The following is a 21,150-nucleotide window of genomic DNA, read 5'->3' as shown; positions in this document are numbered from 1 at the left end:
ATTTAGCCATGATGAAACCACTTCACGGACCCTTCTGGGGGTCACTGACCCCACTTTGAGAACCACTGCTTATATAACTGAACCTCCGTATTGTGGGGAAGGCTTTTCATGGGGGGACATGTAGGTTCAAAGTATAGCTTATCGATACAGCTCGATTCCCCTGCGAAAGCCTTCCCCACAATAACAGAAAACTGAAGAGATACAAGTATAGAGCCCTGAGTCTCAACCGTTAAACCATGCAGGACCCAGACAGCGGTGTCTGTCTGTTACCTCAGACTGCTTCATGTTCGCGTTACACAAACATGGCCTCAGGTCCCCTCGCCTCGTCTCGCCTCAGCTCCCCTCGCCTCGCCTCAGATCCCTCAGCTCCCCTCAGCCCAGTCACCTGACCCTTATGGCCTCTTCAGACACTCTGCACAGAGACTCAATTAACCTCGCCGCGGCTTCACGGCCAATCGCGCGCCTCGATCCCACTCCAGTGTAAATAGATGCCCGGGCCAGGTTCCATTTCCTATACATGGGCATGCTGCTTCAGAGCTAATCAGCGAGGCTGCACTCCAGTTGTGCCGTCTCTCGTTTCTACAAGGTGAAAGCTTTTTGACTGAGGAAACAGCCCAAGCACACGATAACCAGCCACATCCAGGATGTGTGAACTAAACCAGTGTTGATTTCGTCGAAACTATGATGAAAAATGTTTGTCGACTAACCATTTCCCACTGACGAAAACTATACTAAAAACCAAGCTATGATGATTAAAACTATAGACTAGATATATTGGCAATTTTGTCACAGTAAAATGTAAGGGAGGGACTAGTGGAGAAGAGATCCAGTAGAACCAATAGACAAGTCATGTTATGTTTGGTTGTGCTCGGGTGTTACGCTCCGAAAATGGCAGATCTTCAAACTCACAACCCGTCGCGCTGAGACGCGTTGTGAGCTTGCTGCTTGTATGATCGACAATTTTCAGCATACAACTAGGTGTAAAATCTGCCATTAACCCATTCTGACCGGGCACCCATTTTGGTGTTGGCATCATGTTTTTTTTTTAGCTATTGAAAAATCAAAGACACTTTTAGAATCTGATCTCAGGTCAGAATGGGTTAATAATGAAACTGTCAGGATGTAATAGACATTTTTAGAATCTGATCTCAGGTCAGAATGGGTTAAAACTCCATCAAGGGCCTCAAGGCCTGCCAAAATACATTTTAGTCGACAAAGTCGACTGTAGGTTTAGTCGACTAAAACTAAAAACATTTCAGATGACTAAAATTAAATACATTTTTACTTAATGACTAAAATGACAAAGACAAAATCTAAATTTGCTGTCAAAATCAACTCTAAACTGAACGCATCACCCTTCAACAGCCTGGTGCCTGCAGGGAACAGCCCGACCCAAGGGCAGTAGAGATAATGATGAGAACTGATTCCAGGCCAGTGTTGTGAAGAGGAACTGGCAGGGAGTCAAATTGGGTTTTTTAGAGCCCTTCATGAAATGGTCTGCTTTTCAAATGTATAAAAAAAATGTAGATCTTGTAGATCAGCTATTTTCAAACGGCAGACATGTAGCTATAGGGCTGAAGTGGTTAACCCATTCTGATCTGAGATCAGATTCATACGAGGTTTTCCACTGGACACACACTGGTCTGACTAACCCGTTCTGACCTGAGACCAGATTCTAAAAATGTCAGTCGTTCTTCGATTTTTTCAAAAATAGCAGACCTACAAGCTTGTATCGCGCCACTCGGTGGCGCGATATGAGCTTGTAGATCTGCTATTTTTCAATAGCTAAAGCACAACACGATGCTGACACCAAAATGGGTGCCCGTTCAGAATGGGTTAATGTATGTTTTGTAATAATAATCCAAATCTCCAAAGTAACTAAAATCTTTCAAATAATTGCAGTGGAGTACAATATATGGGATGTAGAAGTAAAAGTACCTCAAAATGTTACGTGAGTAAAATGTACTCAGTTACTTTCCACCACTGCTGGCAGGCAGGTGATCGCCAACAGCAGTCTGTACAAACGGCGGGGGGAATTAATTGGCTCAACGACCAAACTGGTAGAAAAAACAACATAAATAATTGGCTACTCTAAATACATAAATAGACACGAAAACTCTGCCCCGGTGTGCTGGAAATGAGTCGTTTGAAGTGGCAACGTGTCTCGCTGAGTCAATATGAGAGGTGTTAACAGTTCTGGTGCCGCCTGAATCTTTCAGAATAAGAGGTGCTAGAGTATGCAGACAGTGCAACAGTGCAGTGCAACAGATGAGGGAGATTTTATTCTGAAAACGCGTGCCTTCCCTTTCCCCCCAAAAAAAAACGTGAAGCGAAAGCTTCCATTTTACTACATCGCGCTAGTAAGTCTGAACTCTCTTTAGAAGCGTTAAAATTGTAACAGAGATGCATCATGAAGTCAAAAATTAGAACAGAACATCTGATCAATCTGCACCGAAGCAGCGTAGATTCAGAGAAAATAGGGGGGGAAAGTTTGTCGAGTAATGGTATGTATTTAAAGACCTTTTAAGCGTCGTACAAATCATGACAATAAACACAATATTTTGGACCAAACTAATAATTACAAAGAAGAAAAACAAGAAAAAAAGTGCCGTTTTCTTCTTCTTTCTAACTATTTGTTCGGCCCGAAAAATTGTGTTTGTTGTCATGATTTCTCACAACTCGAGTTGGCTTTGTAAAACGCTTAAAAGGTCTTTAAATAAATACTTTTTGAGGAAAATTAACGGGGAATAATTTACTGGGCCCTGGTAGGGGGGCGGGACTGCGACGCATATATCTATATAATGAAACTATACGTATACACCATAGAGTGCTCTACTGTATGTCTACATAAAATGCTAACTAAGTTACTCAAGTTTAGCCTTTGCATACGCCTGTAAGGTTGTTGAGGCTATCCATGAAGCCGTCCATTTGCTCAGAGACACTACAGTAGACATCTCTATACCCGCTCAGCTATACGGCCGCTTCTCGCCCGTGACGGACCCACTGTCACACTGCTGGACCGCAGCATGTGGCTTTAGTGACACGTTCTAAAATAGTCCCCTATTAGCAGCCACAGAACCTATAAGTCTCCAGGACGTCAGCGCTAAGATGACCCCTCGGTGTGTGTGTGTGTGTGTGTGTGTGTGTGTGTGTGTGTATCATTAGGAAACACTGTGCTGGACTAGTTATCTACGACATGACTTGTTGTCGCACACAGAAATAATGACTTCACGTCAAGAGCTCAACCTGAGAATCAGCAGCTAATAAGGATATTTCTGTTTGACAAACAGGTGTGTGCGCACACACACACACACACACACACACACACACACACACACCTCTTGTTTTGCTTAGGCCCGGTTGTCACCATAACTCTCTGTTCTTTGATTTATTTATATAGTTTTCACTGAGACACACATCAAGTATAAAAAAACACATTGCAGCCATCCATCATGGTCCTAATTAATATACCATTATAATACCTTAATAAAGCATGCTCTGATTATACCATACTGGCATTCATTCACATCACTGCTATTCGGAGGCAAAAGAAATGCCGAAAATATGCGTGTGAATGTGTGTATGAATGGGTGAATGTAATGCACAATCTATGTAAAGGTGTGTGAATGTGGGTGAATGGGTGAATGTAAAGAGCCTTGGATAAAGGCGCTATATAAATGCTCCATTTACCATTAACGCTTGGACGCTTTTAAAAGGGGACGTAAGACATTTATTTTTAACAAGGCATTTGGCCAGTTGAACCGTTAGATGCCCGGTGTGCTTTTAAACCTTTTAGCAGTATACCATAAAATACATGAATTGTCCTTATTTTAGTCCTTTTATATACTCATGCATTATTTTATTCTTCTTCTCTTGTTGTAGCACTTTGAGATTTGCTTCAAATGTAAAGTGCGTTATAAATAAAATGTATTATTAGTATTTATTATTAGGGTTACAATGGAAGATGCTTCTGAACATGTGTTCTATTGCCACTTTGACCGCACTCTTTAAAGGACAACTTTAGTTTTTTTCAACCAAGGTTCATGTTTTAGGTTGTTATTAGAGAAACTAAAAGATGAGTGTTATTTCTTTTTCATTTGCTGCTTTCTTTCGTTTTAGGGATTTTAGCTGTTTTTGACAGGGGGGCGGGGGCATTCGAGCATGGGGCTAAATATGTATTTTTTTACAACATTTTATAGCGATTTATTTTTTAATTATTTACTATAGTCCTAATAAACCCCTGGAAATTTCATCTGGCCACAAAACATCACGAGATCTACTGAATGTGTCGAACTGACATTGAGCCTATGACACACAGTGTGGCTTCCCCCCAGTAGGCTACCTTCACATTCAGTAGATCCTGTGATTTATTTGTGGCCAGATGTAATTTCCTGGGGTTTATTAGGACTATAGTAAATAATACAAAAATAAATCTCCATAATATTTTGTAAAAAAATACATATTTAGGACCATGCTCGAATGCCCCCGCCCCCCTGTACAAAACAGCTAAAATCCCTAAAACGAAAGAAAGCAGCAAATGGAAAAAAAAAATAACACTCATCTTTTAGTTTCTCTAATAACAACCTACAACATGAACCTTGGTTGAAAAAAACTAAAGTTGTCCTTTAATCTTTAATAAGCAATTAACCAAAAGTAGCCAAGCTCGTAGATTGGCTCGTCTGACAACCGAGTAATCCAGTCGCGGCGACTGACTATTTTAATCTGTGAATGTAATTATTACTGCCGGCCACTCACTCACTCTTTTCTCCATAGCTAGACTACATATGCTGTACGGACGGACATACTGGTGCCATCACTGAACGCTCTGAGTGTGTGATGATGAGGAGAGATGAGAGAGAGAGAGAGAGAGAGAGAGAGAGAGAGATGGGCCCGGCGAGAGGAAGGCCGACCGCAAGCTCACATCCTGCTGATGAGAACGAACACACACACACACACACACACACACACACACACACACAATGTGCATCCCCCAGTACTTCCGCCTCTCCCTTCCCCCTCGTTATTTTACAGGTTAGTGCGGTGTGTTGTGGTTTCATGACACAGACACTCTCTTTCTCTCTCTCTCTCTCTCTCTCTCTCCGACACACACACACACACACACACCAGCAAGCCTGCAACCTTACTCAGTGGGAGCGTGTGTGTGTGCGACTGTGTGTGTGTGTGTGCGTGCGTGTGTGTGTTTTTGCTGAGCTAATCCTCCAGCCTCATGCTGTTGACTCAGTTTCATGAGAAGACTGTCATCACCATCATTGGTTCCACCAATGAGAAGACTGTCTGTCATCACCATCATTCGTTCCACCAATGAGAAGACTGTCTGTCATCACCATCATTGGTTCCACCAATGAGAAGACTGTCTGTCATCATCACCATCATTGGTTCCACCAATGGAAGACTGTCTATCATCTGCCGTGTTAAGTGGTCAGATGGGTGGGAAGCGTGCATTTCCAGAGCATGTTCATTTTAATGATCAAATTGATCGATCAATTGCATTCCGGCTTGGATCAATGCAACTAACATACCGTTTCATGAAAACCCATTTTTCAAGGTTTAAAACCAGTGAGCAGGTTGAGAACCCCTGCTACCAACAATGACACATTCTACCAATGCAAACACAGTGCTTGTTACACTGTGTTTGCATTGGTAGAATGTGACAATGTGTTTGCATTGGTAGAATGTGACAATCACACTATACGAACAGTCAACGCCACTAAAAAAGAGAGAAAAGTTCTGAGCACTCGAGGACAGGACATAGATTATCTAAATACTTTAATATCTATTATAGAGGTTTACAATGGACAACCTCCTGAGCCCCAATCCCCCGCGGGCGGGGGCTAGATTCTGTCCACCTCATGAACAGCTCTCAGCAGGTAAATGGGGCTGGTCAAGGTCTCAGGTTCCAACTCCGATATTTTAGATTTTCCCTCCCGGACCCCCGTGGGGTTGAAAAGGTTTTAAAGTACTTTGATTTTACAGAGGAAGATTTCACAGAGGACATTTTTGCCTTTTTTTGAGAGAGAGAGAGAGAGAGAGAGAGAGAGAGAGAGAGAGAGAGAGAGAGAGAGAGAGAGAGAGAGAAGGCTACATAAAATCAAAGTAGCCTACTAAATGTCTATTACAATGTCATTGTAATAGACATTACTATTACGTTCTTAGATTTCTCCTTCTCCTTCAATCCCTTTTTTTGTTCTCGCGCTTTTTCAGTCCTGGCTTGTTTTCTGTGTTTTTCTCAGTCTGTCACTAGTTCTTCTACCAATGCAAACACTGTGCAACAAACACTGTCATCATACAGTACATACATCGTGTTTCAACTACAGAAACCTCAAATCTATGCAGTGTGCCTCTGAGACAAACTAAAATGACGACAACAACAACAGTGTACTAAAATCTATAGCAGGCTCTAGACTTCTCTGTGGACTGTGCGGCAGCCACCCCAGAACTCAGACAGCGGTGTGTCTGGATGTGATGCTGTGTTGTTCTGTGGTTTTGTGCTCAGTGTTGTTGCTGTGCATAGCTGGGATTTCTCATCTGGTTTCCGTTTCCCTGCCACAGCTCAGCTGTCTGCTCGCTCCCGACTCACCTCCCTTTCCAATAGGGCTCTCCCAGGCAATGTTATGACTTCATATCAATGCTCTCTTATAGAGCGTCGCAGTCCTGCACCCGTTTCACGACGACGACATTTCCCATGCATTTTTCCCATAGACGTTTCAGAAAGTATTTATTTAAAGACCTTTTAAGCCCCTGACAAAGCCAACTGGGATCATGACAACCAAAACAATTTTTGACGCCGAACAAATAATTAGAAAAAAGAAAAACCACAAAAAAGTGTTGTACCCTGGCCTTTTTTTCTTCTTTCTAATTACAAAATGTCATGACTTATTTTTTTCTTTTTTCTTTTCTACTGCCAAGGATGACAGAAACAGGGTTTCATATGTCAGCAAACAGCACCATCTTTCACAGGACCACATAAACGGAATCTTTCCATTCTTGAAAAGGTCAGATATAATTAAGGAAAAAGCCTGGCAGAAGCTAAACGAGTTACGTGCATTACAACCGTACACGCACGCACGCACGCGCACACACGCAGACAGAGACGTGGCACATTTATAGTAGGATACCGGTTTCGATATATTTTCGGTTGGCTGCACAGCGCTACACGTACCCACCCAGTAACCTGTCTCTCTAGTCACCCTCCATTTCCCAGGGCCAGGGCCCTGACCTCTGGGAATAAAGTAGTCAATGTGTGTGTGTGTATCGACCATCACCATCCCTGTGTGCGTGCCTGCCTGCGTGCGTGCGTGCACACATCCCAGTGTGTGTGTGTGTGTGTGTGTGTGTGTGTGTGTTTGTGTGTGTGCCTGCGTGCACCACTTAAGTATGTCTGTGTGTCTGCAAGGCTTATAAAAGATGGGAAAATGAACAGACATCAGGCGTTTGTGATACAGAGTGGCTTAGATGAGATTCTAGGAGTTGAAGCGTGGCAGACTTATCCGTGTCTGGTGATGTGGTGGGCCTGTGTGAGCCCGCCTGCTGCTGCTGGGGTGGATACACACAGTGTATCTAAAGTTAGAACTATAGGGTTGTCCCGGTCCACGTGATCGGAAATCGGCCGATAGCGTCATTTTCCAACAGATATGAATCGGCTCGGGAGCAAGAAAAAACGTGATCGGAACATCCCTAGTCCCTACTAGTATCAATATTATATCCATACCATGATATTAGACTGGATATGATTTTGGATATTGTACATAATGGCATAAGTGTTCTATAAAAATATAAATCAGGAAAAATCGGTATCGGCAGACACTCAAAATCAAATGATGGGGCCTGGGTCGTGTCTCAGCGGTCCAGGCAACTTGGCCAGTAGTCCGAGTCTGGCAGTGTGCCGCGGGTTCGACTCCGATCTCGACGGCCTTTACTGCATGTCACTCCCTCATCTCTCTCCGCCATTTCCTGTCAGCCTACTGTCTGACTAATCGGTTCAAACTATCCTTTGTCCCGGCTGCTATTCAACTGAACAGCAGATAGCACTTTATTCTTGCCTCTTTGCACATACTGCCCACTAATGCACTTTTGCTGACTTTGCTACTATTGAATGTCATGAATTATCTGTCTCTAGTGCCCTGTTCTTAGATCTTAGTCTTGTATTGAATGTATTGATCTGTCTGCAAACCAATTTCCCGCAAGGGACAATAAAGCTAACCTTGAACCTTGAACCTTGTCCCTATATAAAATAAAGCCGAAAGCCGCAAAAAAAATACATTTAAAATCAAATGATCGGAATTAACGCCTTAAAATCGGTGGTTCCGAAACTTTATAGCTCCCAAAAGAGAAATTAGACGTTTGCCCGAAGGCCGAAACTAGTGAAAATAGCAGATCTACAAAAGCGACAATTGGGGAGAAAAAGGGGACAAAAACAAATAAAATAAAACTTAAATAACTGCCTACTCTGTGTGAAATCTAAAGCCCAAAAAGGAAGAAGCAGCTGTCCCCTCTTGCAGCCTTCCAGGGCCTTAAGGCTGTGGCACTACAACTACATAACAGTGCTTCACGGCCAGACGGTAAGCAACAGATTAAACAGTGCATGCTCGCTGTGGTTGAGGTCTTTGATAATCCCAGCATGCAGGCAGCTCTGTGCTGACACATCATCTGCTGTATAATATGCAGTATGTCACTGTTATCATCACACCATCCTCCACCACCCATGGTTCCTCTGCTATAGCTCCACATCACTGGCAGTGTTGCCACATTCTGTGAGAGAGAGACATAAGCAACCAGGTCTTGGAAAACAAGCCCGCAAAAAAAGAAGCGACTTTTATCATTGGCCACATGAGCAACTTTACATCTATATAAAGTTATAGGACACCAGGAAGACTATAGACTAGAGACTCATTCATGTGTATCTAAAGGGGATCCTTCACATAAACATGTACTGTATAAATCGGCTATTTGAAAATAGCAGATCTATAGTATAGACTCACAATCACGATGCGTTGTGAGCTTGTAGCCATTTTCAAAAACAAATCTTGAAAAGAATGTGGAATATTTGGATATGATGATTTTGGATGAACCTTCTAACACAACACGAGTATGGAGATCCCTGACATTAAAATATTTGAGAACCACTGGTTCAAATAATAATAATATTAAAAATAATAAATAAAAAAATGGCAGCAAGCCCAAATAAGTAACTACACTTCAGAAACAAGCCCCAAAAAACCACAACGTGCAACTAGCAATATGTACAAGCAACTTTACAGAAAAACAAGCCCAAATTCGCTTATAATAAGTGAACAAGGCAACACTGCGTCCTGTCCCATCCCGTTCCACAGCTGGCAAATAGAAACACATCGTATCCATATTGTGATATGAAACTAGATATCATCTGGGATTTGTGATGATCATGAATAATTTTTCATGACATACTGTAAGTGTAGTTTATATTCCTGGTCTTGGTCACTTATTTTATATTATTGGTGTGTTGTTCGGATATAGTGCACTGAGCGCACTGTGTAATACAAACGAACATGTGAGTGGGCTCCCGGTGCGCCTACAGTATATCCAAACGCAAATTATGGAAAATTGTCAATAAAAGTTTGAAAATATCAGCATATAATCTCAAAATGTGTTGCTATTCTTGCTTTGGGGGGGGGGGGGGGGTGTTATCATCACAATATGACATTATCAACAATATCAATACATCATCGATATTGAGGGATTCAGGGAAAGAAATGTCCGATATTGGATCTTGTCCTCGAGCACCCGGGTTTCATCCTCTCCCCTGTCCTCTCCTGGCTTGCACCCCCCCCTCCCCCAACAGGTTTTAAGCTCCGTCACAACATGTGACTGGACTAATCCCCCCCCCCCCCCCCTTACCAGCACCACACCACCACCTTTACGTCTGTTCACCTCCCCCCCCCCCCCCCGGGCAGGCAGCCAGCGTGTGGATTTGACACAAAGCTCAGGTTTCAGTGCCATCGGTAGGAAGGATGATGCGATATGCCGCTAAGCTACAAAAATATATAATCACCGCCTTGCTCCGTTTGTGCTGCTATTATAGTATAGCCTTTGATAAATACTGTCACACATTCATACATTTTTATGTATCTGTGGCATGTCTTTGGTGGCTTCACCCCCAGTGTTTGGAGTTCCGTATTTTAAGGCCCATAAATGTACTATAAATGTACAAAAAAAATTATAAACTGAGGGTGCGGGTTACCAAAGCCACGGATGTTGCTGTTGTTGATGTGGCGCAAATCTTTGAATATATATTCTTTCAGAGCCAATGTTTTTAACTCAAATCTTTGCTTCTGGGGGGGTCCTGGAACTATTTATTTTCAGATGGGGGTCAGCGGCCAATTACATATATTTTTGGGGGTCCTTGACATGAAAATGTTTGAGAACGACTGACATAGAAACAAGGGTTTTTTCAGAAAACTGATTTAGAAGACTTTTGTAGAATCGAGCTCAGGTCTATATGGGTTAACTTGTAAGTACTTCAGTAAATGTGCAGTTACTTTACACCACTGATTGTTAGATTGATGAACAGCCGATAATGATGACAGTCTGTCCTTATGATGAACTGTACTCAATTTTCAATCAATCAATCAAGCAATCAAGAAATCAATCAGCGAAGTACAGTTCATGAAAACTACATGCGACTGGGATCCTATATGTCTAACATGCACAAAATGTTTGTTTTTTGTTTGTTTTCCCAGGAAATGAAAAATATATCATTTTCAGGAAAAAAAAACTAAGCAACTACTGCCTCATCACAAAATGCCAAAGTTGGTATTGTGACTTTATATATGATCAGATCTCTCTCTCTCAGTCTTGCATGAGAGGGGCAGACGGGTGGAGTTAGCTGCTTCAACCCACAGACCTACTGTAAAGGGTGATCAATAGCATTGATTTATAACAAATTGAGTTTGCTGGTTTCTGCCGCACTTTATTTTATAAAATGAATGTTTGAAGGTGAAGCTGAAAAAAAAAACTTTCGTGTCGTGTCGATTCATTCAGTGTTTGCTGTGGAATCTATATCAAAGGGGTAAACAAGTTGGATTTATATATAAAAACATTCAGTGTTTACACGAGTATGTAAGAATGCACACAATTTCAGCTTGTTTTTATGCAGATAATATCAACATATATATCGGTTATTATCGGACATGACAGCAATGTTGATATGGGATATCAGCCAGAAATGTCCCATGGGTGCACCATCCCATTCCTACACTGTATACATTCAATTATTAAAGGTTATGTCCTGTATGCACAGTGTCTGCACCCCCCACCCAGCCCCTGAACAAAGGACACAGATGAGCAGCAGAAAGAAACTAGGTCAATCTGCCATGCCGTAGAGGTGGCATATTGCACAGCAATAACAAACATAGATAGATATACACAGTAATGCCTTCATGCCTGGATCCAATGTTGTGCAACACGCACACATACGCAAATGGACAGTAGGGTTCAGCATCACTAAAAGAGATAGTTTGATTGCAAAGCTATAAAAACATACAACCATATATATATATATATATATATATATATATATATAGTTATATCGCTGGTGTCAGGCATGTACCTTGTATCTCTAGTTTTCTCGTAAATTAATACCCTACCTACTACATCGTTATTCGGTGGGTTAAAGTTTTGGGAGAATAACCGATCTACAAGCTCACAACACATTGTGATCCTCTGTGACGTTTTAGATATATTTAACTAATGTAAACTATTAGCATGAGCGTGCACACACACACACACACACACACACACACACACACACACACACACACACACACACACACACACACACACACACACACACACACACACACACACACACACACACACACACACACAGTCACACACACTCTGGCTGAGTTTAACTTGCACATATGCATCAACGTGCAGGACAGGTGCAGTACCTGCATGGCTCTGTTGAACTCCCTTTATTGGTCTTTCCTTCACTTGTGCTCCAACGCCTCTCAAACACAACCTGACACTTATGTGTGCACACAAACACACACACTGTATGTACCGGTATGCGTGTACGCATGCAGACATACATATGCATAGTTGCATACAGACAAACATGCAAACAAACACCTCATGCGCGTATACAGTGGTACAGTCTACCGTAATACACTACATATGTAGCATGACGTTTTGGTGGGAAAATAAATCACAGCCGTGTGAACTGAGCGGTGCAACTACTTTTGATAGTTACTGTACTGTAGTCCAGGGGTAGGCAACCTTAGGCACCAGTGCCAACATTGGCACAAAGGAGGGTGATCACTGGCACACTGGCAAGTGTGTGAGAGAGTATCTTTGGTTTTAAATAAACTATTTTAAAAAATGCAGTCAAATAAAGTCCCTCACATTTGTGTGTAAATTACATCCTGCATTCTACATTCATTAAAACTGAACTCTGTTACTGCCCTGACTCTAATGATCATTATAACAACGTGAAAGAAAATATTTAAAAACTAGAAAAAGTGCCCTTCTGGGCACAGGTCTCCACCAGGTTATCCACAGATCCGTGCAGTTAGAGGTAAAAACACTTTTGGGCCAGTTATAGCGCCACCTTGAGGCTGAGTTGAAATTGTTCATGTGGCATTTCGTCCTCGGCCTAGTGGGAATGTGCGTGCACAATTTCAGGGAAATCACGCGATGTGTTCATGATTTGCAGCATTTTGTTTGAAACTGAGCACTCCTGTGAACTTTGGAAGCCAATCTTAACCAATCAGGATGGAGTGTGAGAAATCTGAAAGACCCGTTTCGTTGAATGGCTCTAGAGAGACTGTGTACTAATTTGCGTGATGTTTGGACAAAATCTGTAGGTGTACTGTGAAAAAACTTGTTTTGCACAAAGCGGCCTCCTGGTGGCGCTATAACAGGCCGTTCTGGAAAGTTTGGGGCAGAGGTTCATGGTTGGCATCCAGGGAGTGTGTGTGCAAAATTTGGCATCGACCGGGTTAACGGTGGCTGAGATTAGCTGGTCACGGACGGACGGACGGACGGACGGACGGACACACGGACGGACGGACACACGGACGGACGGACGGAGTGCAAAACATACTCTCCCCATGCCTTCGGCTGGTGGAGACAATAAGGAAAAACTTTATTTGTGGACAAGCAAAATATGTTGGAATCTTTCACGTGGTGTCATTAAAATGAATTAATGTGGATATGGCACACTGACGATCCAGAAAATAAAAACATGACACTTCATTTAAAAAAGGTTGCAGACCCCTGCTGTAGTCTGTACCGTGCCGTACGGTGTTCTGTACTGTGTACTGTACTGTACTCAGTACTGTACTGTACTCCTGTACTGTACTCTCTTGGAAGAGCCACCCATCGACTCCTTTAATATATGGCAACCTTCCTCGTGTTTCTTCACTAGTCCGATCCAGAAGAACACAGTTTTAGCCGGACACTGCTACAGAGCTGATCATGAGGTTATATCTTCCCTTCTTCTCTGGACTCCTGCCTCAAAGCAGACCAGAGGTAGAAAACTGTTGTTCCCCTGATGTCATCGACTCAGGTACACATGCATCAGAAAGGCGTGGCATTGTGAAATCCATGATCTCGACCGTGGTTGAAAAATTATGATGGTGATTGTTAATTGTTATAGTGCACAGTGAGAATGAAGCTCAACACTCAACAGCGCCACTTGAAGGTAGGTCACCCAGCGGTATTGCAGCTGTTCTACTACATACATATACTGTACGTACATACATACATACATACATACATACATACATACATACATACATACATACATACATACATACAGGTATGCGGTCTAGCTTAAACTTGGACTCAGGGGGGTGGACGCCTCTGCCTTGCATAGTCCCCAGTGAATAGGCAGTTGGCCCTTCACTGGTAACCCTATTTTGGACTCATTTTAAATATATGAAGGTATTGCGGGCAGGGATTTTTACAAAAAAGCCTCCCCTTTGGCCCAGGCCGTAGCGTAACGGTCTGGGCACCGGACTGGTAATCCAGTCGCAGTGTGCCGCGGGTTCGACTCCCGGACCCGACACGGCCTTTACTGCATGTCATCCCCCCATCTCTCTCCCGTTTCCTGTCAGCCTACTGTCTGTCCCTTCAAAAATCAATAAAAGGCGTAAGCCGCAAAAAAATATCTTAAAAAAAAAAAAAAAAAAGCCTCCCCTTTTAAAATACATACACACATACATACCTACATACATACATTTCAGAAGTTTTAGCAGTTTTTAAGGACCCACTTTTAGGCCAGTGCACCAGAGCAAACTCTTGCCTTTTTTTAAACCCCACCCATTTTAACCAAATACATACATACATTATACATATATACATACATACATACATATACACGCACACGAGTGAAACAAGCACAACGCATGCGTGAAAACAAACAATCAAACACATGCACATGGCGCGACATGCATGCTTGTCAACAGCACGTGCACACAACAACACATGAAGGCCATGCACGGACACACACACATTTGTTGCCGAGTGTTGTCTGTCATTGCAGCAGCAGTGAAGCACTTCGCCCATCGCCACGGCGACACAAGGCCTCCACATACCAACCACTCTGAGGAAACAATAACACCCCCCCTCTGTTATTGTTCTCTCTCTCTCTCTACCTCCCTACCTCCCTCTCCCCTCTCTCTCTCCATCACATACACACACATAGAGCATGTATCACGGTGTCACTACATGGCTATATAAAGGCATATAGAAAGGAGTGGAACACTGCACTGCACATACCATCACACCATCAGACTAGTAGGTGTTCGTTGCAATGAATGAAAGTATTCTTTAAAACGTGTGGGTGGTGATTTTTGGACGGGTCCAGAATGACAACCGTTTCAATATCTCCACCAAAGAGAAGAAAAGAGAAAGAACCATTACTGCAGCAAAAGTGATCGACAAACTGTACTATGAAAACTGGTCTTGAGAAAATAGCAGATCTACAAGCTCGCACACAACGGCTTGCAGTGCCAGTCGTTAGAGCTTAGATCTGCTATTCCAAGCGCTTGTCAGGGTGTTGGGGTCCCTAGTTCAAATGTGATTATTTGGGGGGGGGTCCCCAGTTCAAACGTGATTATTTGGGGGGGTCCCCAGTTCAAACGTGATTATTTGGGGGGGTCCCCAGTTCAAACGTGATTATTTGGGGGGGTCCCTGGTTCAAACGTGATTATTTGGGGGGGCCCCCGGTTCAAACGTGATTATTTGGGGGGGTCCCAGTTCAAATGTGATTATGTTGGGGGTGGTCCCCAGTTCAAATGTGATTATGTTGGGGGTGGTCCCCAGTTCAAATGTGATTATGTTGGGGGTGGTCCCCAGTTCAAATGTGATCATTTTTGGGGGTAGTCCCCAGTTCAAATGTGATCATTTTTGGGGGTGGGTCACGGCCTGAACAGATTGAGAGAAGCACTGCTTTAAAAAGACCTGACCAGGGGCTGAACATAGCGAGGTACAACAGGAGATGTCCGTCAGTGCATCAACCAACCACATACAGGAGATGTCCGTCAGTGCATCAGTGCAACTAAGAGCACACATCAGTCATCCTTGTTACTAACCATCAATAACACACTTTGATAACCTATACCGCAGCAGCCAGAGAGCCAATAAAAACAGAATGACACCATTAAACCGTCAGGGACACAAAACGAAACGAAGAGGAGTTGCTGTGCGTCTACTGTACCTGCAGCTTCATCTTCCAACACGAATTCATGGCTGGACCCCTGAACACACACACACACACACACACACACACGCACGCTCACACACACCCCTCACACAACAATAGTTCCTCTTGGGGTGGAGTGGGCCAGTGGGGGGGGGGGGGGTCACATGCCCCCCTTTCTTCCTGTAAATCCACAAGGGGTGGTCGGGTCGAGCGGAGGCGAGCAAAGAGCCGGCGAAACACGCCGACAATGGCAGCCGTCTGTTGGTATCCAGGGCGACCGAGCTCCACAGACAAAGACGGACGGATGCAGAGAGAGAGAGAGATGGAGGAGGGAGGGCGATCGAGACACATGCCCTACATTTCTCTCTCTCTCACACACACACACACACACACACTGACTGACAGACACACACACACACACACACACACACACAGAGCTCTGAGGGGCTGCTTGCTACATGTCCGGACTTGCTCTCCCTCTTTACACACACACACACACACACACACACGCGCACACACAAAGCCAATCCGGTGTTGTAATCCCATTGGCCGAGCAGCTACCACTACTTCCTCCAGCTGATCTTGACGGGTAGCGGGGGGAGGGGCAAGCGGTCGCATGTTGAATAATTCATGAGGGGGAGGCGGTTTGTCCTTTAAATAGACTCTCCCCTCGCTTTGCCTGCTTCACCCAGCTTAACCTGAAAAAAACCCTCATCTGAACTTAAACCTGACATACGGAACTAAACCTGACATACTGAACTAAACCTGACTTACTGAACTAAACCTGACTTACTGAACTAAACCTGACTTACTGAACTAAACCTGACTTACTGAACTAAACCTGACTTACTGAACTAAACCTGACTTACTGAACTAAACCTGACTTACTGAACTAAACCTGACTTACTGAACTAAACCTGACTTACTGAACTAAACCTGACTTACTGAACTAAACCTGACTTACTGAACTAAACCTGACTTACTGAACTAAACCTGACTTACTGAACTAAACCTGACTTACTGAACTAAACCTGACTTACTGAACTAAACCTGACCTACTGAACTAAACCTGACTTACTGAACTAAACCTGACTTACTGAACTAAACCTGACTTACTGAACTAAACCTGACTTACTGAACTAAACCTGACTTACTGAACTAAACCTGACTTACTGAACTAAACCTGACTTACTGAAATAACCTGACTTACTGAACTAAACCTGACTTACTGAACTAAACCTGACTTACTGAACTAAGCCTGATTTAAACCTCGCTCACTGTCCCAACGGTCTACTGTGCACACACACACACCCACCCACCCACCATGTGGGCACCAGTGATCTACAGTAAGTGAGCAGGAGAGATCGTAAGGTCGTAAGGTCGGTCATAATGGAGGTCGTTCCTTCCTGTTCCAACCCCCAGCAGGCAATGAGACATGGAGCAGTGATGACACACACGCAGCAGGGCCATTTATCACACACACACACACACACACACACACACACACACACACACACACACACACACACACACACACACACACACACACACACACACACACACACACACACACACACACACACACACACACACACACACACACACACACACACACACACACACACACACACACACACACACACACACACACACACACACACACGACTGTGCACGACAGAGAGAGAGAGGGGGGGAATCAAGGACAAACCTAGAAGGCAGGCACTGTGTCACACAGACACACACACACACACACACACAGCGTATGTAAATGTGACCACTGCTCCTACAGTTATGAGTAATGTCGTAAACAAACAGCGTTGACATGTCATCGTTGTTGATAGTGCCTGTGATAGAGGAAGGTGTCCTATAGTGCGTGCGTGCTTGCGTGCGTGCAATGTGGGAGTCACCGAGAGCAGATGGAGATGAATCTCCACAGAGTTAAACACAGTCATCACACACCGTCTAGTAATGTATTATGTATCCACAGAATTAAAGCCATGCTTTACTTCAGTACACCGTCTAGTAATGTATTATATATCCACAGAATTACAGACATTCTTTACTTCAGTACACCGTCGTCTAGTAATGTATTATGTATCCACAGAATTACAGACATTCTTTACTTCAGTACACCGTCTAGTAATGTATTATGTATCCACAGAATTACAGCCATTCTTTACTTCAGTAAAAGTACCAATACTGCAATGTAGAAATACTCCGTTACAAGTAAAAGTCGAGAAATCAAACTGTACTTGAGTCTAAGTACAAAAGCATTGGCATCAAAATGGACTCAAAGAACCAAAAAGTAAAAGTATAGTCAATATGCAGAATCATGTCCAGTTTTCAAATGTCTAAACATTTTTTGAAAATAGCAGATCTACAAGCTGCTAAGATTAGTGAAGGAATCACAGCCATGCATAGCATCTATGTAAAAATCTGACGTAGCTTTTTCTACAGCTGATGTGAATGTCTCAAGCCAGTGAGAGGGATCTCCCGATATTTTAGCCAAGACCCAGCACTTGGCTTTTTTATAACCTTGGCTGCAACAACCGGATATATTTCTACTTGCGAAAAAGAGATTTCAACCTTACTACTACTTTGTACTACTAGGACTTATCAGAGGAAACGATGTAAAAAAATGAAAAAAGTTTTATGCAAATGGTATGCACATTTAAACTAATTATTAAACTAATAATAAATTTATCATTTACATTTGGGGGATATCTTTCACAATAATAAATAAAACTAGACATTCTAATGATCACAACAAATATATATTATAGGCATTTTAATTACTTTTATCAGGGTTATAGGCCAAAGGTCATATGTTCTTACAAGGTGGAGCATAGGACATCTCAGAGGAGAACCAAGGACTAGCTTGTATTCTTTGCTTGTTGAAAGGGGCATGCATTTACTATGAACCCATTTAAGACTGAGACCAGATTCTACAAAACCTATATATGTCAGTGGTTTTCATACTACAGAATGTCATGTCAAGGACCTAAAAAAATATATGTAATTGGCCACGGACCCCCATCTAAAAATATGCACTATTTCCAGGAACCTCCCCAGAAGCAAAGATTTGAGTTAAAAACGTTCGCTCTGAAAGAATATTATATTCAAAGATTTGCTCCACATTTTCACAATTTTTCAAAAATAGCAGATCTACAAGCTCTGCTATCTTTCAATAGCTATAGTATAACATAATGCTTTAAACACCAAAAGAGGTTTCCTTCCTGAATTGGTTAAGTTAAAAGCTTGTATAAAATGATCCAAATATGCTAGATTCACATCCATGGTTTCTAGAGTACTACAGATGTTACCGTTTTGGAGGTCAGATAAAGTTTGCTTTGCTACTGTGTTTCTTTTTTTTATTCATGCATTTCCATATTTTAGTCTTACAATTTACAATTTGGGCATTAAGCATTTGCTCTTAATCCAGAGCGATTTACATTAAGCAAGAACAAAAGGCATGGCAATACATCACATACATAAAAAGTAGTTTAAGAAGAAATGCGTAAGTTAAGAACGTAACAGTGGAATATCTATACATATAAAGTATACATATATACTATAAAGTGCTGTGACTACATACAATGCAATTCTAGTGCTGTCTACATAACTTGGTATAAGTCTGTATCAAATGCTATCTAAGTCTACAAAAGTGCTATCTAAGAGGGGAGGGTAAGTGCTACGGCCGTGCTAGTCTTGCTTCTGTAGACTCTGAACTGTGGTCTGTGTTTGTTCTCAATGGGAAGGCAAAACAATCTCTCATAGCGAGTGAAAAAAGCCAAGGAATATAACGATGCGTTTTGAGAAGGGATTTAAAAAAACAGGCACTTCAGCGGCCAGCCAAAAGCACTTCACATCAAAGATTTGCCACGAAGAGCAGAGTTGAAACTCAACACATCAACATAGACCTGAGGACGCATCTGTGTCGCCTCAGATTTTAACGACTTTAACCTCTATTTTAAACTTAATTAGCTGTTGAAAAATAGAAGATCTACAAGCTCATAGCATGGCACTGAGTGCCGCGGCACTCTGTGCCAATTACATTCTGGAAAAGGTTTGAGCACCAGTGAACCACTGAAACATTTTTTCAGAAAACTGTCAGGACAAGACATTTTGTAGAATCTGATCTCAAGACTTAAAAACCGGACCCAACAGCATCAAAGCAACCACCCGCCCAGACCGTTTACAGTTTCCATAGCAACGCCTCTTGCCAAGTCAGCCTAACCCTCTCGCCGTCTACAACTGAAGTTACTATAGATAAGAGCCTCGAGTGGAACACAACACGCTACATTTGATCACTGACTTTATCTTGTTTATTTGTTTTTCCTCTTTCTTCCATACTCCTCACAAAAACTTCAGAAAGTTAACTTTGGACGATTTCTTTCTCCCCTCCCATTTTGACCTGGGAACGATTCTACAAAATGTCTTCTAAATCCTGACAGTTTTCTGAAAATGTTTCTATGTCAGTGGTTCTCAAACATTTTCATGTCAAGGATGTAATTGGCCGCTGACCCATCTGAAAATTTGTTGTTCCAGGGTCCCGCCAGAAAAGCAAAGATTTCAGTTAAAAATGTTTGCTCTGAAAGAATATATATTCAAAGATTTGCGTCACATTTTCACGATTTTTCAAAAATAGCAGATCTACAAGCTTGTAGATCTGCTATTTTTCAATAGCTAATGTATTTACATAATGCTTAAAACACCAAAAGGGGTTCCCGCCCAAAATGGATTAATTTATATAATTTTAATCGTTGATTAGTTACCTCTACACAACAAGGTACAGCCAGGCGTTCGTGGAATGAGCAGCATAGCTAAACGTGTGGGTAGAGCGCCTCCAAAAAAAGTAGCCAAAATGGCAAATGGTATTGTTTTGATTTGCTTAGCGAACTGGATGATTCTCTCACAGTAATAAGGAAAAAAACAACAGTGTAACTATGAGGACGGCCTATAGGGCAGTGGTTACTAAACCATTCAGCTTCAGATACAAAAGAGAAATTAGACGGTTACCTGGGACACAAACTAGTTTGTTTAAACATTTCTTTTAAATCTTTTGAAACATTTTAAACATAGGAATTTAGGAAAACGAGAAAAGGGGCCACTGTTTTGGAAACAGTGGCCTATAGGGGTCACCGGACCCCCTGTTGAGTTGTTCTACATTGTGTCAGAAATCTGAGTACTTCTGCCAACGCTGTCATGTACTGTATACAGTAGCACCTTTCATGTGCAGTAAAACAGCTTACACATTAACCCCTCGTGCAGGACTTTGCCCCGGACAGATTTGAAACATTATCCACAGCACAGTAAGCTGAATGAAGCCGTTCTACACGGCTCTGTGTACACACTACCGTCATTTCAGCACTAGACTACACTGGACTATAAGCCGCATAGAGGCCATAGCCGGCCATGGAGATAAGAAGGTCCCCTAGTGGGCG

The 21,150-nt window shown here is 42.5% G+C and overlaps 1 protein-coding gene across 2 annotated transcripts in view; it reads right to left on the bottom strand.

Moving 5' to 3' along the window:
* marchf8 (membrane-associated ring finger (C3HC4) 8) overlaps window positions 1–21,150 on the bottom strand; it is a 115,596-nt gene that overhangs the window by 37,864 nt on the left and 56,582 nt on the right. Inside the window, exon 1 of one of the 2 annotated variants that reach the window (XM_083775591.1) lies at window positions 15,722–15,761. The exons of the other annotated variant lie outside the window; for it this stretch is intronic. Within the exon in view, the coding sequence (XP_083631717.1) occupies window positions 15,722–15,751 (30 nt within the window). The 5' untranslated portion in view covers window positions 15,752–15,761. Of the gene's footprint in view, window positions 1–15,721; window positions 15,762–21,150 lie in introns of those variants that run through there. 2 annotated transcript variants of the gene reach the window in all.

Source organism: Protomyctophum parallelum, assembly GCF_964188405.1.
Source record: "Protomyctophum parallelum genome assembly, chromosome: 10".
NCBI classification, from domain to species: Eukaryota; Metazoa; Chordata; class Actinopteri; order Myctophiformes; family Myctophidae; genus Protomyctophum; species Protomyctophum parallelum.
This window is presented reverse-complemented; position numbering and strand designations above follow the sequence as displayed.